This window comes from Mauremys mutica, chromosome 17 (assembly GCF_020497125.1).
Source record: "Mauremys mutica isolate MM-2020 ecotype Southern chromosome 17, ASM2049712v1, whole genome shotgun sequence".
NCBI classification, from domain to species: domain Eukaryota; kingdom Metazoa; phylum Chordata; order Testudines; family Geoemydidae; genus Mauremys; species Mauremys mutica.
This window is the reverse complement of record NC_059088.1, coordinates 7558905-7582067: the sequence shown is the minus strand read 5'-3', so window position 1 is coordinate 7582067 and position 23163 is coordinate 7558905. Positions and strand designations below refer to the sequence as shown.

Here is a 23163-nt window from a genome sequence, read left to right as displayed (position 1 = left end):
AGATTGAAGTGTCACTAGAGGAGGTTTTGGAATTAATTGATAAACTTAACAGTAACAAGTCACCGGGACCAGATGGCATTCACCCAAGAGTTCTGAAAGAACTCAAATGTGAAATTACGGAACTATTAACTATGGTTTATAACCTGTCCTTTAAATCAGCTTCTGTAACCAATGACTGGAAGCTAGCTAATGTAACGCTAATATTTAAAAACGGCTCTAGAGATGATCCCGGCAATTACAGAGTGGTAAGTCTAACGTCAGTATTGGGCAAATTAGTTGAAAGAATAATAAAGAATAAAATTGTCAGACACATAGAAGAACATAAATTGTTGGGCAAAAGTCAACATGGTTTCTGTAAAGGGAAATCGTGTCTTACAAATCTATTAGAGTTCTTCAAAGGGGTCAACAAATATGTGGACAAGGGGGATCCAGTGGACATAGTGTACTTAGATTTCCAGAAAGCCTTTGACAAGGTCTCTCACCAAAGGCTCTTACGTAAATTAAGTTGTCATGGGATAAGAGGGAAGGTCCTTCCATGGATTGAGAGCTGGTTAAAAGATAGGGAATAAAGGGTAGGAATGAATGGTAAATTTTCAGAATGGAGAGGGGTAACTAGTGGTGTTCCCCAAGGGTCAGTCCTAGGACTAATCCTATTCAACTTATTCATAAGTGATCTGGAGAAAGGGGTAAACAGTGAGGTGGCAAAGTTTGCAGACGATACTAAACTGCTCAAGCTAGTTAAGACCAAAGCAGACTGTGAAGAACTTCAAAAAGATCTCACAAAACTAAGTGATTGGGCAACAAAATGGCAAATTAAATTTAATGTGGATAAATGTAAAGTAATGCACATTGGAAAAAATACAATACAATATGATGGGGGCTAATTTAGCTACAACTAATCAGGAAAGAGATCTTGGAGTCATCGTGGATAGTTCTCTGAAGACGTCCACGCAGTGTGCAGCGGCAGTCAAAAAAGCAAACAGGATGTTAGGAATCATTAAAAAAGGGATAGAGAATAAGACAGAGAATATCTTATTGCCCTTATATAAATCCATGGTACGCCCACATCTTGAATACTGCGTACTGATGTGGTCTCCTCATCTCAAAAAAGATATACTGGCATTAGAAAAGGTTCAAAGAAGGGCAACTAAAATGATTAGGGGTTTGGAGAGGGTCCCATATGAGGAGAGATTAAAGAGCCTAGGACTTTTCAGCTTGGAAAAGAGGAGACTAAGGGGGGATATGATAGAGGTATATAAAATCATGAGTGATGTGAAGAAAGTGAATAAGGAAAAGTTATTTACGCGTTCCCATAATATAAAAACTAGGGGCCAACAAATGAAATTAATGGGCAGCAGGTTTAAACAAATAAAAGGAAGTTCTTCTTCACACAGCGCAGAGTCAACCTGTGGAACTCCTTACCTGAGGAGGTTGTGAAGGCTAGGACTATAACAGGGTTTAAAAGAGAACTAGATAAATTCATGGAGGTTAAGTCCATTAATGGCTATTAGCCAGGATGGGTAAGGAATGGGGTCCCTAGCCTGTTTGTCAGATGGTGGAGCTGGATGCCAAGAGAGAGATCACTGTTAGGTTCACTTCCTCTGGGGCACCTGGCATTGGCCACTGTTGGTCGACAGGATACTGGGCTGGATGGAGTTTTGGTCTGACCCAGTCCGGCCATTCTTATGTTCTTATGTTCTTTCCCCTCCAGGAGGTGCTGGCTCCCATCCAGCCCCAGGACGGGGACTGGCTGGCTTGGTGGGGGTGGGGAGGGTAAGGGGCATGGGGCCTTTCCCCTCCAGGGGGTGCCGGCTCCGATCTCGCTCCAGGTTGTTGGGCTGGCTGGCTCAACGGGGCGGGGAATGGGGCAGGGCCTTTCCCCTCCAGGGGGGCACCAGCTGTGATCAGAAGCTGCTGCAATGACACCTCATTCTGCTCCTGTCGCAGAGCCAGCCTGTCCCCGGAACAGCCACTACGAGATCTGCGCCTGGGGCTGCCAGCCGACCTGCAGCAGCCTCTACGCCCCAGTTCAGTGCTCGGCCCAGTGCTGGGAGGGCTGCGTCTGTGACGAGGGCTTTGTGCTGAGTGGCGACCGCTGCGTGCCCATGTCCCAGTGCGGCTGCATCCACCAGGGCTTTTACTACCAGGCCGGGGAGACCTTCCAGCCGACGTGCCAGGAGCAGTGCGTCTGCCGGGCCGGCGGCGATGTGGCCTGCAAGGGCTCGTCCTGTGGCCCCAACGAGGAGTGCAAGGTGGCGGGCGGCATCCGGAGATGCCACCCTGTGGGATCCGCCACCTGCACTGTCTCCGGCAGCTCCCGTTACATCACCTTTGATGGCACTGCTGCCAACTTCCAAGGTACCTGCACCTATGCCCTGGCCACGACCTGCGCCAATGCTCAGAAGCTGACGCCCTTCGCCGTCCACCTGGAGAACAAGCCATGGGGCACCAGGCAGGTCTCCGTGGCCAAGCTGGTGTCCATCCGCCTCTATGGGACCACCCTTGCCCTGCTGCAGGGCATGAGGGGGCTGATCAGGGTAAGTCTTGCTCATGGGATGGGCCAAGGAGGGGTGGACTCCGTAGTGGGGTGGACAGAACAGCAGGGCCGGTCCCTACATCTCAGAGACAGCAGAGTGCCCACTTGCTAAGAGGGGTGCTCCCAGCTGAGCTCTGTCCCCCCATCTGCATCTGGGACCTGTCCCTCCAGGGCTGTAGCATTAGACCCCCCTACACGGGTTCAGAGACCTGGTGCGGGGGAAGAGATGGGTTGATCCTGAGTGACTCTGGAGTCATGCCTCTGAAATCTGTGAGCTGGCTCTGGATTTATCCTGGGGAAGCTGCAATAAGAATCCAGCCTTGACCCTATTTCAGTCAGGGGTGACTCTGGATTTACACCGAATCTGGCCCTGGCTCTGTTGGGATTTACGTGCGTAGAACAGAGTGGAATTCAGCCTGCATGCTTTCCTGTTGCATCTCTCCTTCGCCCCAGTGTCCGCTCCCCCCACTCACAGGGAATGCTCTCTCTCTCCCAGGTGGACGGGGTGTCCCACAACCTGCCTGTGGTCGTGGCCGACGGGCGGCTCTGGGCGTATCAGCACGGCGGGAATGTCCTGGTGCAAACTGACTTCGGCCTCACCGTGAGCTACAACCTCCTGTACAACGTGAGAGTCACCGTCCCAGGGAACTACCAGGGCCAGATGTGCGGCCTGTGCGGCAACTACAACGGGCGTCAGGATGACGAGTTCCTGCTCCCCGATGGCAGGGTGGCCCCTAACGTGGCAGCGTTCGCCTCCGCCTGGAAAATCCCAGTCCCAGGAGTGGCCTGTGCGGATGGATGCGCCGGGAACAGCTGCCCGGTTTGCGAAGAGACCAAAAAGGACGTCTTCAAACAGCGCAACTACTGCGGGCTGCTCACAGCCCCTGATGGCCCCTTTGCCACCTGCCACAGCACAGTCAGCCCCACTGTGTATTTCAACAACTGCCTGAATGATCTGTGCCTGGGCAACGGAGACTCCCAGCTCCTGTGCCAGAGCCTCCACAGCTACGTGACGGCCTGCCAGGATGCCGGGGCCCCCATCCAGCCCTGGAGGAGCGCCTCCTTCTGCCGTAAGTGCCGCGATGCTGATGGGGTGGGGAGGGCTGTCCCGCTCACCCCTCTTGATCTGGGGAGCATCAGGTCTGGGCATCTCATTCCAGACCCTTAGCTTATCTGTCTCTTCTCACCCAGTCTCTCCTCGTCCTCCCACTTTGGCTCCATTTCCATCCATGCTGGTGCACAGAATAATCTGAGCCACATGTTCACTTAGTCCTAAAGTTCTGCACAGAGGGATACAGCCTGTGGGTCAGATTCACAGACTGTGGGGGCGGGGTTGTACCCTGGAAAGCAGCTGCCCATGAGCTGCCTGGGCGATGCTGTGGCCAAGAGGGTGAGCATGACCCTGGTCTGGAGAAGCAGGGGATAGTGAGGAGAAGCCGGGAGATGGGGTCCCCTTGAGATACAGCATTGGGGAGTCCACAGTTGGAGACTGTGCCCAGCTCTGGGGTGCCGCACGTCAGACAGAACATCGGAAATGGGGGAGGGGTCAGAGAAGAGTTACAGGAATGATCTGAGGGCTGGAAAACCTGCCCAAGAGCCAGTGACTGAAGGAGCTTGAACTAGTGTGTTTAACCCAGAGAAGGCTCAGAGGCTAGTCCCGGTCTATCAGCACCTACCTGGAAAGGAGATTTCGGGGAGCGGAGGGCTCGTTAACAGAGGCAGAGCGAGAGTTGACGGTTGGTGGGTTGGGGGATGAAGTCAGAGAAATCGAGATTGGAAATAAAGGGCAGATTTTCCCCAGGGAGGGGAACTGACCCTGGGAATGGCTGCCCCAGGGACAGGACAGTTTCCAGGCCTCTGCGTCTTTCTAGGGAGACCTCTCTCTAAAAGCTGTGCTCTAGCTCGACCATCAGATCTGGGCTGGGGCAGACTGGTTGCTCATGATGGTTCCTGCAAATCTATGGCTCTGTGAATCAATAATTTCTCTCTTTATTTTAGCTCTGAGTTGCCCAGCCAACAGCCACTATGAGGTGTGTGCCGACCTCTGCACTGCGACCTGCGCCGGGATCACCGAGTCCACCCCGTGCCTGGAGACCTGCGCCGAAGGCTGCCAGTGCGACGATGGCTTCTTCTTCGATGGCCTGGACTGCGTGACTGTGGAGAGTTGTGGCTGCTTCGAGAAGGGGAGATACTACAAGGTACTGCCCCCTGCTGGTAGATGAGGATCTGATCCTGTTACCCCAAACTGGGAACCTAAGACTAGCTCCTCAGTTGCAACGAAGCAGATCTACAGCCCAGGGGCGCGTATGCTGGATCAAAACATTGGTCCCCTCGGCTTGGCATCCAACCCATTGGCCATGCTTAATTCCCGATCTCTAGAGACAGGCAAAGAACCCTAATGTGCCGCTTGTCGCTGAATTCTGTAGTCAGCTCCTTGATCGCACTTTGATGTGTTGTGAAAGATACTCAAGAGATCAAATAACCAACATCAGTTAGCTTTCTCGATAACAGGTAATAGCAGTAGAGCCAGGCTGATGCAGTGTGGGTGTAGCTGTGTCTGTCCCAGGATATTAGAGAGGGGATGAGTTTGTAGAGTTTCTCGTGGAGTTGTTTGGGGAAGGATTTGATGATCTCCTTCAATTCCTGGGTAAACTATGGTGTGAGGTCTTCTCGGAGTCCTTCATAGGAGTGTAATCACCCCCTTGCAGTTCAGCTTGGCAGAATTCAGTTTTTATGGTTTTATAATTTCAACCGATAATATTGAGGTTTATGTTTAAGCATTTTTTGTTTTTATCAATTTAAATGTTCACAATTTGCAAAATTTGTGTGTTTTAAACATTTATTTTATTTTGGCTTATTTAAATTTTCACAGTTGCGCAAAGCTGTGGGTTTTAACCATTTTAATTTTTTCTTTTGATTTAAAGTTTAACAGTTGCACAACATTTGTAGATTTGATGCATTTTTAATTTTTTTAATGGATTTAAGTTTTCACAGTTGCACATAATTATGGAGGGGGGAGTGTCAGACTATAATTAATTAATGACAGTAGCTGCTAAGATTCAAAAAGTTACAACTTTATAACCATTAAAACACAAATTGTCAACCTCACATCAAAATACACAAAGCGAACAGCCTTAAATCAAACTCTGATAAGACGCAGCATTTTTCTTACTTCGCCTAGCTGTGAATTTCGACTATTATGGATGGAAATATTTTTGTCCTTGGTTTGTGTGTATGGTGAAATCAATGTTTGTCGACATTTGCCGGTACAAATCTAATCATTCCAAGCCTAAAAAATAGTGCAGGAAAAAAGAGTTCAATACAATAGAAATTTCTGGGAAGCTGTTGCATACCACATTGTTGAATTCCCCTTAGAAAGAAGGTGTGTGTCCAAAGTTACTGCTCCTTTTTACACCCATCCTGTTTACAAATAAAAAGCTGTAACCATCATGCGGAGGCTAGAAGTAACCAGTCATCTTTGTATCTTGTTTTTTGGGTACCGTGGTGTACCTCTTATCCCTGTGTTCTGACACATGGGTGGGAAGGCATCTCCTCGGCTTGTACCGGGGTAACACCCCTATCTTAATCCTGACAGTTTTTCCATCAGCTTCACCCAAAGCCAATGCAGGGCATTATGTGATACTTAGCACAAGTAAACCGGTTTATAGGATGATGTAGGTCAGTTCAGGCCTGGTAACTGCTAGAAATATGCCCACAATATAATGTTATAATGCTTTGTCTGCTAAATGCATAGTCATAGATTAATCGATTTGTATAGTCCAAGGCAAGAAGGGACCACTGTTGGAGGCAAGAAGGTCCACTAGTTGGACCTTCTGCATAACAAAGGCCAGAGAGCTGCCCCCAGACCATTCCTAGAGCAGATCTGTTAGAAAAAAACATCCAATCATGATTTAAAGATTGTTAGTGATGGACCTCACCTTTGGGAAATAGTTCCAGTAGTTAATTGCTCTCACCATTAAAAATATACGCCTTCGTTCCCGTCGGAATTTGTCTAGCTTCAAGTTCCAGCCATTGGATCATGTTAGATCTTTTTCTGCTAGAGTCAAGAGCCCATTATTAACTATTTGTTCCCTGGGTAGATACTTATAGACTGGCATCAAGTTACTCCTTAACCGTCTCTTTGTTAAAGTAAAGAAACTGAGCTCCTTGAGTCGATCACTAGAAGCCATGTTTTCTAATGTTTTCATCATTCTCCTGGCTGCTCTCTGTCCCCTCTCCAATGTATTAACATCCTTCTTGACCTGCAGACCAAAACTGGACACAGGATTCCAGCATCGGTCACACCAGGGCCAGATACAGAGGACAAAATAATCCCTCTGCTCCTACTTGAGTCTCCTCTGTTCATGCATCTCAGGATCACATTAGCTCTTTCGGCCACGGCTCATGTTTAGCTGATTATCCATCCTGACCCCCACATATTAATGTGCGTGGTGAGAATAATACATATCATTAATGTGATTTTTTCAATGTTAGCCCCATGTATATTGATCAACACTATCCCACAGCGCTGGGGTCATCTCCCTGATCGGCCTGTTCCCTGAAAGAGACTGGAGCTTCCTGTAACTTGCTCTTTCTTCTTGTCATCACCAGACAAATTCAGATTGGAAATAAGGCACAGCTGTTTAGCAGCGTGGGTGATTAACCAGTGGGACAAACTCCCAAGGGAAGTGCTGGATTCTCTGTCCCTTAGTGTCTTCCAACCCCGTCTGGCTGCCTTTGTGGAAGATGCTTTAGCCAAACACGAATGATTGGGCTCAACCCGGGAATAACTGGGGGAAGTTCCCTGGCCTGTGTTCTACAGGAGATCAGACGAGATGATCCAGTAGAAATCTAAGCAAGCTCCCACTGCAGCATCCTCTCTCTAATATCCTGCAGCAGTGGGTTCCACAGGTTGATGAAGCAGAACTTGATTTTTCTGCTCTGTGACATGGGATTATTTCCCCTTTCTCAAACAGCCCAACGAGACAGTGCTGGTGAGCGAGTGTCAGCAAAGATGCAGCTGCAGCCCGGCCCGAGGGCTGAGCTGTGAGTCCCACAGCTGTGCCAGTGATGAGACCTGTGAGATCAAAGATGGTGTCATGGGCTGCATCAACAAAGGTAAAGGACAGTGGCTGATGTAAACATGCCATGAGGGGTTATCGGGGCCAGAGTATATAGGTGATTGTCAATGCTACCAGCTAAGAATGGGGTCTAAGGGTTAGAGTGGGGGGCAGGGCTGGGAGTCAGGACTCCTGGGGTCTATCTCAGCTCTAGGTGGGGAGTTGGGTCTAGTGGTTGGGGTGGGAGGCTGGGAGTCAGGATTCCTGGGTTGTATCCCAGCTCTGAGCAGGGAATGAGGCCTAGTGGGTTAGAGCAGGAATGGAGGCTAGGGGCCAGGACTCCTGGGTTCTTTCCCCAGATCTGCTACTGCCTTGCAGTTATAGAAAGTCTAGCCCTGACCTCTGCTTTGTTCTGCTGAACATTTTGGTTGGACACCTCCTTAGGCTGATGGGGGTGGCTCTGAGCGTACCCCATGCCAGCTCCCAACCAGTTCTCACCCTCCCATCCTGCCCCGGCTGGGCTCTCTCCCTGCAGACCCCTGCAAATCCCTGAGATGCCGGACCAAGGAGACATGTAAGGTCGAGAGCGGTCGTGCAACGTGTGTCCCTGACTACAAGAAGACCTGCTGGGGCTGGGGGGACCCGCACTATCACACCTTCGACGGGCTGAACTTTGACTTCCAGGGTACCTGCACCTACACCCTGGCCAAGTACTGCGGGACCGACCCCACCCTGGAGCCCTTCACCATCGATGAGAAGAACGACAACAGGGGGGGCAACCAGGCTGTCTCCTATGTGCGCCTGACCAACATCTACGTCTACGGGTACAACATCTCCATCTACAAGAAAGAGGTCGGCAAAGTCCGGGTGAGTCTCCCGGGTCGGGTCGGGCTTCCAGCCAGACCAAGGGCAACACACCGTGCTTCACACCAACACAGCACAACTGCAACACAAAATACTTCACACCAACACAGCACAACTGCAACACAACGTGCTTCACACCAACACAACACAGCATAGCACGACTGCAACACATAAAACCTCATGGCAACACAACACAGCTTTGCACAGCGCAACTGTGGCACGAGACAGCACACATAGCATCACGCCACCACAACATGCTTCACAGCAACACAACATATTCTTAAACACCTGAACCCCCAACACAACACACAGTGCTGCCACTGTATTGTGTATAGTATCTTCCATAGCACCTGCAACACAATATACCACAACAGACAACACCGACACAATATTCTATATAGCGTTTTCTGTAGCACTGGTACCCGCAACACGCTACAACACCCAGTGCTGCAATGGTATTGTATATAATATCTTCCGATAGACCAGTACCCTCAACACAACACAGCACCACAACATTGCCGCTGTATTGTGTATAGCATCTTCTGTAGCCCTGGTACCTGCAACACAATACACCACCACTGTATTGTGTAGCATCTTCTGTAGCATCTGTACTCCCAACAAAACACACAATGCTGCCACTGTGTGCTATATAGCATCTTCCGATACACTGTACTTCCAGCACAACACTATTACTACATTGCTTATAGCCTCCTCCATAGCATCTGTACCCCCTGCATGCAAGGCCGCCACTGTATTGTGTATGGCATCTTCCAATACACCGTCACCCCCAACACACAACGCTACCACTGTACTGTGTATTGCATCCTCCGTTGCACCCGCACCCCCAGCACACAAGGCCGCCACTGTATTGTGTATGGCATAGAATCACAGAAGATTAGGGTTGGAAGAGACCTCAGGAGGTATCTAGTCCAACCCCCTGCTCAAAGCAAGACCAATCCCCAACTAAATCATCCCAGCCAGGGCTTTGTCAAGCCTGACCTTAAAAACCTCTAAGGAAGGAGATTCCACCACCTCCCTAGGGAACCCATTCCAGTGCTTCACCCCCCTCCTAGTGAAACAGTGTTTCCTAATATCCAACCTAGACCTTCCCAGTCTTCCAATACACAGTCACCCCCAACACACCACGCTACCACTCTACTCTACATCTACATCTTCATCTTCCGGAGCACACGTACCCTAATGCGCCGCGCCCCAACGCTGCATTGTCATGCACGCCCTTTGCTGTCCCAGGTGTGGATGGCCGCGACCCTAATGCCCCCACCCTTCCCCTTTGCAGCTGAATGACATCGTCACCAGCCTGCCGCTGACCCTGGCCGACGGCAAGCTGCGGCTTTTCCAGAGCGGCCTGAGCGCTGTGCTGCAGACGGCCTTCGGCCTGGAGGTCTCCTTCGACTGGAACTGGCTGCTGGAGGTGACTCTGCCCAGCAGCTACTATGGTGCCACCTGCGGCCTGTGTGGGAATTACAACCAGGACCCAGCAGACGACATGGCAACGCCGGCCGGCGCCCGGCTCAGCTTGGTGGTGGAGTGGGCTGCCAGCTGGAAGGTGAGGGACCGCGACCCATTCTGCTGGCACGTCTGCCAAGGGAAATGCCCGACCTGTGAGGAGGAGCAGCGGCAGCGCTACCACCGGGATGAGGCCTGCGGGCTGATTGCCAAGGTGGATGGCCCCTTCCGCGAATGCCACCGCAAGCTCAGCCCGGATAACTTCTTCGACAGCTGCGTCTACGACGTCTGCCTCAACGGTGGTGCCAAGAGCATGCTGTGCCAGGCGCTGGGTGCCTATGCCGCCAGCTGCCGCAAGGAGGGGGTCGTGGTCCGCGATTGGAGGACGCAATCCGGCTGCAGTGAGTGTGGGGCCAGTGGGGAGAGGGTTAGAGTGGGGGGCTGGGCTCCTGGGTTCTATCCCTGGCTCTGGGAAGGGAGTGGGGTCTGGTGGTTAGAGCAGAGGGGGGCTCAGAGCCAGGACTTCTAGGTTCTATCCCATCTGTCGGAGGGGAGTGGGGTCTAGTGGGTCAGAGCAGGGTGGGCTGGGAGTCTGGATTCCTGGGGTCTAGCCTCAGCTCTACATCTCCCATGATGCACCAGGGCTATTGACTCCCATGATGCACTGCTTCCCCTTTCCAAAAGGGGAGAGCATGGTGCATCATGGGTGATGCAGTCCAACCCAGAGCTTGGTTTATAGATGAGAATGAGACACCTGAACTATGGCCCCCAGGAGGCACTAGGACAGCATTTCTGAATAGAACTTTCTAGATTTCTCTTTCTTTGTTGTCAGCTGAAATTTTCACCCAAAATTGACATTTTCCATGGGAGGAAAACCCTCATTTTTCAATCAGCTCTCAGGTTTCAGGGTATGACTGACTGCAGGGTCAGGAAGGGATTTTACTCCAGTCTGCAGCTAGCTGCTGCGTGTGTGATGCTTGAGTGTGTAGCATCCTCAAAGGGAAGTGGGATACAGGATTGGCTGGACCACAGTCTTATGCATCGGGATAGCTGTTCAGTCAGTTTGGCTATTGGTAATTCTCGCCCAACTCTGATCCCAGCCCTGCCCTGCCCTGAGAACAGCCACTACGAGGCCTGTGGGAACGCCTGCCCAGCCAGCTGCTCTGACCGAACTGCCCCTTCCTCCTGCCGGGAGCCCTGTGTGGAGACCTGCCAGTGTAACGATGGTTACGTCCTGAGTGCCGGCCAGTGTGTCCCTGTGGGGAGCTGCGGATGCGACTATAACGGCCAATACTACAAACCCAGCGAGGAGTTCTGGGCCGACGAGAACTGCCGCTCTCGGTGCAGGTGTGACCCCCGCCTGGGCATGGTGGTTTGCCAGGAGACCAGCTGCAAGGCCAGCGAGAGATGCGCCGTGGTCAATGGGGTCCGTGGCTGCCACGCAATCAGCTACTCCACCTGCACGGCCTCCGGGGACCATCATTACACCACCTTCACTGGGAGAAGATATGACTTCCAAGGCACGTGCATCTACCAGCTGGCTGGGCTCTGCTCCAGGGACCCCACGCTAACCCCATTCAACATCACAATCTGGAACAACCGTGGCAGCAGGGCCTTGTCCTTTGCCAAGGTGATGACCTTGGAGGTGTACGGCAGAACCATCACTGTCAGCCAGCAGCACCCTCGCAGGATCCAGGTAGGGAAACAGCCATGGCCCTCTGAAGAGCGGGGATCTTGGGGCCAGATCCCCAGTGGGTGGGAATGGGCTATCGCTGAAGTGGAGTCAATGGGGCCAGATCCCAGCTGGGGTCAATGGGCCGTAGGTCCATTGGAGTCAATGGAGCCAGATTCCAGCTGGGGTCAATCGGCCGCAGCTCCATTGGAGTCAATGGGGCCAGATCCCAGCTGGGGTCTATCGGCTGCAGCTCCATTGGAGTCAATGGGGCCACATCCCAGCTGGGGTCTATCGGCTGCAGCTCTATTGGAGTCAATGGGGCCAGATCCCAGCTGGAGTCTATCGGCTGCAGCTCCATTGGAGTCAATGGGGCCAGATCCCAGCTTGTGTCAATCAGCCGTAACTCTATTGGAGTCAATGGTAAATCCACAGAGGATGTGAGTTCTGGTGTCTGTGTAAACCAAGGAGCCCATAGTTAAGCAGGTATCTGGTATGTTGGAAAATTTCAGTGCCATGTTGTATGCATGATCCACAGCTACATAATGGGGGTGGGGGCTCAGTAGGGGGCGCTCTCCCCTCAATGTCAGTGCTCAGCCCAGCTGCCCAGCGCAGAGCTGTGGCGCAGGAAACGGGGAGGAGATTACTGTTACAAAGCTCAAGGCTTCTACTCAGCCATTCCTTGGTGATTTTCAGGCACAGGTCTCCAGGCTCTGTAGAAAGAATACGTACCACTCCTGTTTAATTAACAGGGAAACTGAGGCATACAGCAGGACAAAGACTTGGCCAAAATTACATAGACAGTCAGTGGTAGAGCTGGGAATAGAGCCCAGGAGTCCTGGCTCACAGCTCTAACCACTAGACACTACTCCCACCCAGAGCTGTGGATATGTCATGGACTCACAGGACTCGTGCTCTCTCTCAGCTCCATATGATACCTGGGGGCAACTCCCTTCAGTGCGATAGCCCTTCTCGGGGGTCAAGCCGTAGGCCCCTCCTCCTCCTGGAACCACTCCCCTCTGAGCCCTCAGCACGTCTCTCGCCGTGGGCCCCCTCAGGGAGTCCACTCGCTCTGGACCCCCGGGGCCTCCACTCCCAGAGGGAATAATGCCCCCCTGATCTCTAGCCCAGAGCGACTCTCAGCCAGCGTAAAACAGGAGGGTTTATTGAGCATCTGAACCCAGCACAGGAAACTCTCAGGGCCTCAGGCCTGGCCTCCCTCAGCACAGCACATCCCAGTCTCCCCTGCAGCCAGGTGGGCTCTGCCTGCTCTCTCTCTCCAGTCCAGCAGCCCCCTCCTTCCAGATGGGCATCCTATATCCCCTCCCCCAACAGCTCCTCCCCCGTCTTTTGTCCTCTGTCCCAGGTAAATAAGGTCACTGGGGCCCTCTCTCTTCCGTCCTTTGTTCCCCTCTGGCTGGAACTGGCTGGTCAGGTCACCAGGGCCCGCTCTCCTCAGCCCTTTGTCCTCCCACTGGCCAGAACCAGCTGACTGCCAAGCTGGGGTGGGCCTCTTAGTCACCAGGTCACCAGTTGTTAGGGTTCCCCAGCTCCAGGCCATTGTCCGGGGGTTCTGGCTGCGAGGTCACTCCTGGTCCTTTGCAACAACAAACCCTCTCCCACCACCGTGTTAAACAGGCAACACAGGGAAACTGAGGCACATACATACTATTCACGTAAAACACTACAAAAATCCCCAACTTCGTCACAGGATAGAACTCTGGAGGCCTGGGTCCCTGTCCCCTGCCCCCAACTAGTGGTGTTCATTCAAAATTAAGCCCAGGCTCTGCCATGTCTGTTCCAGGTGGATGGAGTCTTTGTGGATCTGCCTTTCTACCATGAGGAGAAGCTACAGGCCTACGTCAGCGGAGCCCAAGTCCTCATCAAGACTGCCTTCGCCCTGATTGTGACCTTCGACGGGAGCGGCCTGGTCCGGGTCACCGTGCCCAACACCTACACCAACGCCCTCTGCGGTCTGTGTGGCAATGGCAACCAGAGCCCTGGCCAAGATCTGACCATGAGGGATGGGAGCCGGGCCGCCAACGCCGTCCAGTTCGCAGAGAGCTGGAAGGTTGGTGACGTCCCGGGGTGCTCGTCTAGCTGCACCGGGGACTGCCCAGTCTGCAGCGAGGCTCAGAGACAACCCTACAAGGGAGACCAGTACTGCGGGGTCATCACCAGAGGGGATGGGCCATTCAGACAGTGCCACGGGGCCATCGACCCAGCCCCCTTCTTCAATGATTGTCTCTCCGACACCTGCCAGTACAAGGGGCATTACTCGGCTCTGTGCGACGCGATCGGCGCCTACATGACAGCCTGCCAGGCTGGGGGCATCCAGATAGGGCCTTGGAGGACGGCCTCGTTCTGCAGTGAGTGTCGCCTGCGGGACTCTGCTTTAGGGACGGGCGCGTGCTCACCAGCCCCTGCTGCTGGGGACGCGGTGGGTGTGTGTCAGAATTTCTCACCCACATGCCACACACATTTGTGGCTTATTGCTATCTAATGGGGATTGGCCTGAGGCTCACGCAGCCGGGCCAGGGATAGAGCACAGGAGTCCTGGCTCCCAGCCCCCCCCACTCTAACCACTAGACACCACTCCCCTCCCTGAGCTGGGGATAGAACCCAGGAGTCCTGACTCCCAGTTTCACACCCACCGCAGATCTGTCCACTGTACCTTAATGGGCCTTTTATCTCACCTACATCTGCACGTTCCCTCTGATCTTCTCCTGCAGGCCCCACCTGCCCCCGTAACTCCCACTACGAGCTCTGTGGGAGCGGCTGCCCTGCCACCTGCCACGGGCTCTCGGCACCGGACAACTGCGACGCCCCCTGTGCCGAAGGGTGTTTCTGTGATGCCGGGTTCCTCCTGAGCGGAGACCGGTGCGTCCCCGTCGCGCAGTGCGGCTGTGTGCACCAGGGCAGGTACTACAGGAAGGGAGAGGAGTTCTACGCCAGCGCCTCCTGCCAGGAACGGTGCCGGTGCCAAGACAACGGGGTCGTCGAGTGCCAGGAGGCCTCCTGCGGAGCCAACGAGCAGTGCAGGGTGGAGAACGGAGTCCTGGGCTGCCACGCCATGGGCTGCGGCAAATGCACCGTGGCTGGCGATTCCCACTACCTGACCTTCGACGGACGGGCCTTTGACTTTCAGGGCTCCTGCACTTACACCTTAGCCGAGCTCTGCAGCAGCAGTTCCCGACTGGCGAACTTCTCTTTGGTGGTGGAGAAGGAGAGCTCTGGCGATGGTCGCGTGGCTCGGACGAGGTCGCTGGTAGTCTCTGTCCGTGGCTACGCCATCACCGTGGAGAGGGGGAGGAAATGGGCAGTCGTGGTAAGGTCCCTGTGTGCTTTGAGCCCCGTTGCTGGCCAACGCCATGTTTGCTGGTTGTTCCGCAGCCTGACCCGGGTGCCCTGACGTTCAGAGGCAGCATAGCTTAGTGGCTGGAGTGGAGGGGAGGGATGGCCCCCGTGGGGAGGGTGCTTGGGAGATTTGAGTGCCTGTCCCTGCTCCATCAGAGGTTTGCTGTGTGACCTTGAGCACATCCCTATACATGTAACCTGTGTGTTAGCCCAAACCTTTCTACTGTTCACATGGAAAAACCTCTGACCTGGGGCTTTAAACCCTGGCTAGCGGACCCAGCTCCTGGTGGGTTAGAATTTCAACATGGGCTGGAAGCTGATGCAGGCTCAGTCATTCAAGTGTGGATGGTCCTCCAGTGCCTTCCTACATCCCTGCCTAAGGACAGGCAAGTTCTCTCGCAGTTGACTGGGAAAGGATCCCAGAGTGTCTCATCACTCAAGCTACCCCCCCAGGCAGACAAGGGCAAGCCCGGTGATGGCAAGGGCACGGGAATATGGGGAGGGACACACCCGGGCTCGGCTAAGCTCAGAATCGAGTACCAATGACTCGGGTGAGCTGTGCAATGAAGACAGATTCTTTGTCCATCTGTGCCTCCCAGTTGTACAATGGGGATAATGGCACTGCCCTGCTTCCCAGGCAGATTGTCAATAAATACACCTCTACCCCGATATAACGCGACCCGATATAACACAAATTTGGATATAATGCGGTAAAGCAGCGCTCCAGGGGGGTGGGGCTGTGCACTCCGGTGGATAAAAGCAAGTTCGATATAATGCGGTTTCACCTATAAAGCGGTAAGATTTTCTGGCTCCCAAGGACAGCGTTATATTGAGGTAGAGGTGTATGCTAAAGGGCTGCTCAGATACCAAATTAATGCAGGCCAGATAAGGACCTAGAACAGAGCAAGGACACCTGGGCTCTATTCCCAGCTGCTCTGCTGGTTGACTGTGGGCAGGTCCCTTCCCCTTTACGTGCCTCATTTCCCCCGACTGTATAACAAACCCCCCTGCGGCACCACGGCACCATGTCAGAAATATTTTGGTGTTTTGCAGAAAAAAGTTGAAATTTTCCTTGGGGCAGGGGTGGGAAAAAGCCCATTTTCAGAGCAGTTCTACTAACTCAGAAATGCCGATGGTCTTCTACGCCGAGTCTAGAACTAGTCTAGCCCCAAGCATGGGGCAAAAAATGGTGGTAGTCTGGGTTACGTCTTCGCGAACATTGGGGCAGCCTCTCCCCAGAATCCACCCAACCTCTCCCAACTGCATTTACATCAAGATCCTGCATTAAGCTAAGACAAGATAAAGAAAGAAATAGACGGCAATGAGAGAGGCCTTGGTGATTTGTCTCGCCCAGGTATGTGTCCTGGAGGACTAGCTAGAGGAGAGACCCTAGGAAGAAGAGCCAATATGGGCTCGGAGTCCCAGGAAGCCCCAGTAGATCAGCCTATGGAAGCTACATGACAAAGCTCAGGTCAGTCTTTCTGGAATCTAATGCAGTGATGGGCAAACGTCCCTTTCCTTGGCACAGGTGAACGGGGAGCTCTATGCTCTGCCACTGGCCCTAGACAGCGGGAGAATCCGTGTGAACCAGGAGGGGAAGAATGTCGTGGTCCAGACCGATTTTGGCCTCAAAGTCCTTTACGATGCTTCCTACTACGCCTTGGTGTCCGTCCCCAGCTCCTACAAGGGAAACGTGTGTGGCTTGTGTGGCAACTTCAACGGCGACAAGAACGACGACTTCCTGCTGCCCGGTGGGAAAAGCGCACGGAACGCGGATGAGTTCGGGGCCTCCTGGAAGGTGCCCGTTGATGGTGCCACCTGCGCCGATGGCTGTGGTGAGAGGTGCCCCGTCTGCGATGCAGCCAAGACAGCACCGTACCAGGTCGAGAGCTCCTGTGGGCTGATCAGAACTGCCTCGGGTCCCTTCAGAGACTGTCACTTGCTGGTCAGCCCCGCCGAGTACTTCAACCATTGTCTCTACGACATGTGTGCCACTAATGGGGCGGGAGAGACCCTGTGCCAGAGCCTCCAGGCCTACGCAGCCGCATGCCAGGCAGCTGGGGCCAAGATCAGAGCCTGGAGAACAGCCTCCTTCTGCCGTAAGTTTATAGAGCAACCTACAGCCCTGGGCTGAGGTAACTTCCCAGACCTCTTCCCTCCTCTGTCTGCCCCCACCCCATCATCCCCACTCCCTGGGACCCCAGATCTCCTGATCCCAACCTTCTCTCCACCCTCTCTCTGCCCCACCCCCCAAAAAACCTGCTCATCATCAGCAGCTTGGTCATTAAAAACCCAAACAAACTAGGAAACATCCAGAAAAATAACTTGACTTGCTCAGGCCAAGGAGTCCCTGGTGGAGCTGGGAATTGAACCCAGAATATTGGAGTCTTAAAAAATGCATCTCTGTGGCAACATAACCACCCAACCAACCCAGCCACAAAACCAGACCACCGGCGGTGAAAAGGATTGGGGGGTGGGTCTCAGAGCCCCGGTGGGCACATCTGCACTGCTATTGACCCATGTAGCTATGTCGCTATAGGTATATGGGCATACGCTACATAAGCTGTAGGTGTGGCTGAAGGCAGTAACGGAAGAGCCTACAGGACCCTGTAACAGTAGCATAGCCAAACTAGCTAAGGTGCAAGGCCCAAAGATTTGATACAAGTAACTAACCCAAAGGTGTCTTGTGACCGTCTGTGTCAGGATGTCAAGAGTGCTGTTTTAAGCTAAAGTGCCAACCAGCTGTAGCAGCGTAGGCGACCGAGCTATGCCAGCGTACACACTACAGCCTTGTCCCACAGGCGTAAGTGCCCGACTACACCGACATCATAACTCCACCTCCCTTAGCGGCGGCGGACTTTTGTCAGTGTAGTCAGGGCAAGGCCGCGTCCGTGTAGACACTGTGCTCCTTACAACGGCTGTTGGCTGTCTTCAGTTGAAACGGCTCCCTGGAGAACGCTGGGCAGTTAGAGCCTGCTCTGAGCCAGGCTGTGCCTGCCCAGCTCCCTACTCAGGGAGGCGAGATGCCCGAGTGGCTGCCCCCGCTCCTGGCTGGGAATGGGGAGGCGAGAAGCCCAGGTGGCTGGTCCCTGCTCCCAGTTGGTGGAAGTGCTCCCGGTGAGGACGCGCATCACTGACAGAAGGAGGGTAGCGTGGACATCAGCCACTGCAGTAATTACATGGGTCGGCTTAAATCTGTAGTGTAGCTAGACCCTTATTCACCTGACTTTGCTGTACCAGACCCACTCCCCAATGTGTGTGGGTGGGTGCCGGTGATGGATCTAAAACACATGGCTTTGCTGCAGTGTTGCTTGAGCATTTACTCTGTTTCTCTCTCCAGCCTTGGCCTGCCCAGCCAACAGCCACTACGAGCTGTGCACTAGATCCTGTGATTTCACCTGTGCTGGCTTGTCCACCCCTGCCCAATGCACCAGCAAGTGCTTTGAAGGCTGCCAGTGCGATGTGGGCTATGCGGCCGATGGGGAGGGGTGCATGTCCATGGACAGGTGCGGCTGTGTGCGTGATGGACGCTACGTCAAGGTGGGTGCTGGGTTATCAGGGTGTGAAGTTTCTCAGGCTGGCTGCTGCCGTTGCTACCTGCTGACCTGCAGGGATGGTGCATGTGAGGTCACATTGTGCAGCGATTAGAACAGTTTTGTTGTAGAATGTGTGGTTGTGGGCTGGATGGAATAGTCCTGGAGGCTGGATCCGTCCCATAGGCTGCCAGTTGGACCAGGTTTTTTGTGAATTCTGGGGCATGCGACTGAACCAATCGCAAATGTTTTAACAGGGTCACCTGTGAAACAAAACATTTCGATTTTTGGGGGGGTGGTCCAAATCAGCTTTTCTGTTTCAAAATTTCCTTCAGTTGTCTGAATAAAGCCAATCTCCAGGGTTTAAAAATAGTGGACATTGAAACAAAACATTTAGATTTTGTTGAAACAAAATAGTTGGTTTGACCTGACACGATATATTTTGGACTTTTCAATGCGCTGAAAGTTTTGATGAATTTCATTTTCAGTTTGACCTGAATCAACTTCTTTTGGAGTTGCCAGCAAGGCAAAAAAATGGCTGTTCACACAGCTTACTCGTGTCTGTGTTGCTGTTTTCTGTTTGCTCGCTGCTTCGCGCTGGGGGGTGTTTATATACCACGGAGTCCAGGGATGGTGAGATTTGACTCCCTTAAGCTGAAAGATGAAGGGAGGGACAAGCAGCTGTTTGAGAGGCTGGGAGTGGGCGCCTGAAATCAGGCCTCTCCCAGCCGATCTGGGCAGTCTGTCTTGGCATTATCAGTGCTTCTGCATCTGTTCTTAGCAGAGTCCCCATCCGCTGCCTGCTGGGGAGGGAGATGTGGCTGCTTCCCGCTGCTGATATGGAGACTTGACACTCTCTCCAGTGGAAATTTAACCAAGTTGTTTGGGAATTTCCCTGCAGGCCGGGGAGAGCGTTGTCTCCAGCGACTGCTCCGAGAAGTGCACCTGCCGTGCCACAGGCGGGCTTGTCTGTGAGCCACACAGCTGCCCTGCTGGAGAGGCCTGTGTGCTCCAGGACGGGGTGCGCGGCTGCGTGAAGCGGGAAGGCCGGTGCACGCTGGTTCCCGGAGCCCGGCTCACCTCCTTCGACGGCGCCTGGGGGAAGATCCTCGACAGTGGGGCCTATGAGGTGGCTTCACTCTGCAACAGCAGCGCCCCCTCCTGGTTTAGGGTGGTGGTAGAGGTCCAGCAGTGCAGCAGCGGGGGAGTGGTGGCTGGTGCAGCCATCTACATCTTCTTCCCGGAGGCTTTTGTCGTTGTCAAGAGGAACAAGGAGACGTGGGTAAGAGGGGACCGGGTGAGAACTGGCTGAGACACAGGGGAGAGCTTCCTTCTATCAGAGCCAAGCTCTAACTAAATAATAAAATCCAGGAGCCCTTGCTCCCAACCCCTCCCTGCATGCTGCTCTAGCCCACTAGATGCCCACCACTCCCCTCCCCGAGCTGGGAACAGAACCCAGGAGTCCTGGCTCTCAGCCCCCCTGCTCTAACCCACTAGACCCCACTCCCCTCCCCGAGCTGGGAACAGAACCCAAGAGTCCTGGCTCTCAGCCCCCCTGCTCTAACCCACTAGACCCCACTCCCCTCCCCGAGCTGGGAACAGAACCCAGGAGTCCTGGCTCTCAGCCCCCCTGCTCTAACCCACTAGACCCCACTCCCCTCACTGAGCTGGGGACAGAACCCAGGAGTCCTGGCTCTCAAACTCTCCCCAGCCCACTCCTCTAACCTACTAGAACTGACTCTAGGCAGACCCAAGACCTCCGTTGCCCCTCCTGTTGTGTGTGGACATAGCGGCTTTTTACAGTTATTGCAGACAGAGCTGCTGGAAATTAAAATCCTGGGAATATCGAACATTCACAGGAAGTGATTTTTGTGCTGCCCGTTTTGGAAACGGGCCAGGTTTTTCTTGATGTTTTCTGCCGATTTATCCAATTGTTTCTATGCCAAAACCGGTCATTTTCCGAATGGGAGGGGAGAGGAATTCCACATTCTGACAGAACCAGCTGATCCCACTGCCCTGCAACGTGGCCCATGGACTCCAGGCCCCGCTGCCCTGCAATGTTATCGCTCCATCTCACTCATCCCCGTGTCTTCCTGACCTCCCCGTCTGTCTGTTCCAGGTGAACGGGCGCCCAGTGCCGCTCCCGGCGAAGATCTCCAACGTGTCTGTGAGCGAGTCTCAGGGCGGCGTGGCCGTGGTCCAGGCCTCGGGACTGCAGGTTCTGTTCAGCCCCAGTGGGGAGGTGACATTGAGAGTCGGTGAGAGCCTGGCTAACAAGCTGTGCGCACCCTGTGGGAACTTCAATGGCAACATGTCTGATGACCTGCGGCTGCCCAGCGGGCAGGTCACGGGGAACCTCGCGGAGGTCGTTGCTGCCTGGAAGGCCAGAGACTTCTCCGGGTGGTGAGTGGCTCTGCAGACGGCCTATTTTGGCAACCTCAACACCCCATTCTGTGTCTCCAGAGGATGCCCAGATCCCATTGATTTTCAGACCCACACCCCACTCGTTCCCAACCTCTCTCAAGCCATCTAGCCAACATGGCTTCCCACCATATCTCAGCTCTAGTCATCGGTACTCTGGTAGTGGTGGCCCACTGCAGAGCTCACTTCCAGGATCCCTGGCAGTGTTGCCCCGCATCCCTCTGGGTGGGGTTTGCGTTTCATTTTGGCTTTCCCTTTGTCACCAGGTCAGGCACCTCCTGCAATTGCATGAGTTGCAGGTACTTCCTGCCACATAGCAAGAGAGCTCCCTGCCCCAGTGTCTCTAACTAGCCAGACAGAAGGATGATCATGCCTGTTTCACACGTGGGGAAACAGAGGCCCAGAAATTGTGGTTTACAACATGGCCCAGAACAGGAGCGGAGACACTGCTGTAGCATTTGAGAACCTAGGAAGCCTGTTTCCCAGCTGGGGACTGAAGCGAGATCTCCCACATCCAAATGCAGAGCTTTAATTACAAGGCCATTGTGTGGGGATGGGATGAGCCTTGTGTAAAGATTAGGATAGGTTGAAAAATTTCTACTAAAACTGATTTGAAAAATTGGGGTTGTGTTGAAACTATTTCCTCTCTCTCTCTCTCTCTCTCTCTCTCTCTCTCAAAGTGTCTGTTTCTTATGACAAAGTTAGATTAATTGAAAACTGAGTACTGGAAAACCAAAATATTTAGATTTTGAAATGGTGCTGTAGTGCCTGATGGGAGTTGTAGTTCAGGTGCCTCATGTCACCATTCTTATGTATAGGCTGGGCTCCCTTGCTGGAGTATATCTCCCATGATGCAACACAGCCAGGTGACTGCCATGATAGACCCTCTCCCTTCACCAAGAGGGAAGACTGGTGCATCATGGGAGATATATTCCTACCTGGGAACCTGGCCTATAGATGAGAATCGGTATATGAGGAACCTGAACTACAGCTTCCCTAAGGTACTGCAACAGCATTTCAAAATTGAAATATTTCAGTTTGGGGGCTTTTTTTTGTTTTGTTTTACCTAAAAATCCCAAACACGTTCGATGGACAACAAGCACAAAATTCATTCAGTTTTCCAGGAAAATTTTTTCACCCAACCCTAATTTGTTGTTGATTTTCTGTTTGCCAAGACCCCAATGAATTTATCCATTTTTTGTCATTTTTCCATTTTAAATGTGGCCACAGACTCTTTTGATTTGGTCAAAACAAGTTGTGTTCCAGCTAACACCAATTTTGAGTTTTCAGTTTGTTGAGAGTGAACCAAAATGACCCAAAATGAATTTTTGGCCTGTGGACCCCCTGCCCACAAACCAGCAGCAGCCCAGCTCTAGTTCATGTGTGTTTTTGGCTCAGTGTAGATGCTAATTACTATTTTCTCTCTTTTAGCAAAGAATAGCTCCACCTGGGACCATCAAAGATCAGCACTGCACCGACATTTGACTCAGCAATTGTCTAAACAAATGCACAAACCACCCCAAGGTATTTGTGATACCTGACGGCCAGTTATAAGCCACTGTAATATCAATCAGTGTGTCTACAGCAATAAATCCTTGCAATCCTTTCAATACCCTTGTGCAGCTTCGTTGTCTCACCCTGCGCTTGTGTTATCCCTCTTAGCAGGGTACGCGTGGAAGGTTTTGGCAGAGCGTTTCAGAGCCCCGGGGCATTAGTGAAGTGTGATTTCATAGACAAGCCCAGACCATTGTAGTCATCTACACACTCTGGCATCCTGCATAAAACTGGACTTCACTGAATTTAATTCCCACACCAGTTAATTGAATGAGAGCAGATCTCTTGGAAAGAACATCCAATCTTGATTTAACAGTGTATGGAGAATTGCCCAGGACCCCTGGTAAGATGTTCCCCATGTTAGTTACCCTCTCCCTTAAACATTTTGCACCTTACTTCTGAACATGTCAGCTTCCATCCCTTGGATCTTGTTAGGCCTTGGTTTGTGAGATTGGAGAACCAGTACCAAGCTTCTAGTCCAGCACACAATAGAGTCCTAGACAGATCAGAACCCCACTATGTCTGAACAGGGCCAACCATGCCGGTACCTACCCTGCTGAGCCCATGGTATAAGTGACCATTTCACCTATTTATGTGGAACTACAGCAGAGTTCCTGATTCTCAGATGGCCATCAGCAGCATGAAGTCACCTTGACTGAAGGAAGCCCCAGGATAGATCTGGGATTCAAACCAATACAG

The 23163-nt window shown here is 52.8% G+C and overlaps 1 protein-coding gene across 1 annotated transcript in view; it reads left to right on the top strand.

The window, feature by feature from the left end:
• The window catches only part of LOC123351770 (IgGFc-binding protein-like), a 35136-nt gene extending 12735 nt beyond the window's left edge, over positions 1–22401 (top strand). The window contains exons 7-20 of the mRNA XM_044991383.1: positions 1948–2537; positions 3033–3606; positions 4535–4734; positions 7513–7654; positions 8132–8463; positions 9758–10328; positions 11028–11623; positions 13404–13968; positions 14332–14927; positions 16485–17055; positions 18297–18496; positions 19391–19771; positions 20609–20892; positions 22342–22401. Of these exons, the coding sequence (XP_044847318.1) occupies positions 1948–2537; positions 3033–3606; positions 4535–4734; positions 7513–7654; positions 8132–8463; positions 9758–10328; positions 11028–11623; positions 13404–13968; positions 14332–14927; positions 16485–17055; positions 18297–18496; positions 19391–19771; positions 20609–20892; positions 22342–22351 (5612 nt within the window). The 3' untranslated portion in view covers positions 22352–22401. The remainder of the gene's footprint in view (positions 1–1947; positions 2538–3032; positions 3607–4534; positions 4735–7512; positions 7655–8131; positions 8464–9757; positions 10329–11027; positions 11624–13403; positions 13969–14331; positions 14928–16484; positions 17056–18296; positions 18497–19390; positions 19772–20608; positions 20893–22341) is intronic.
• The last annotated feature ends 762 nt before the right edge of the window (positions 22402–23163 follow it).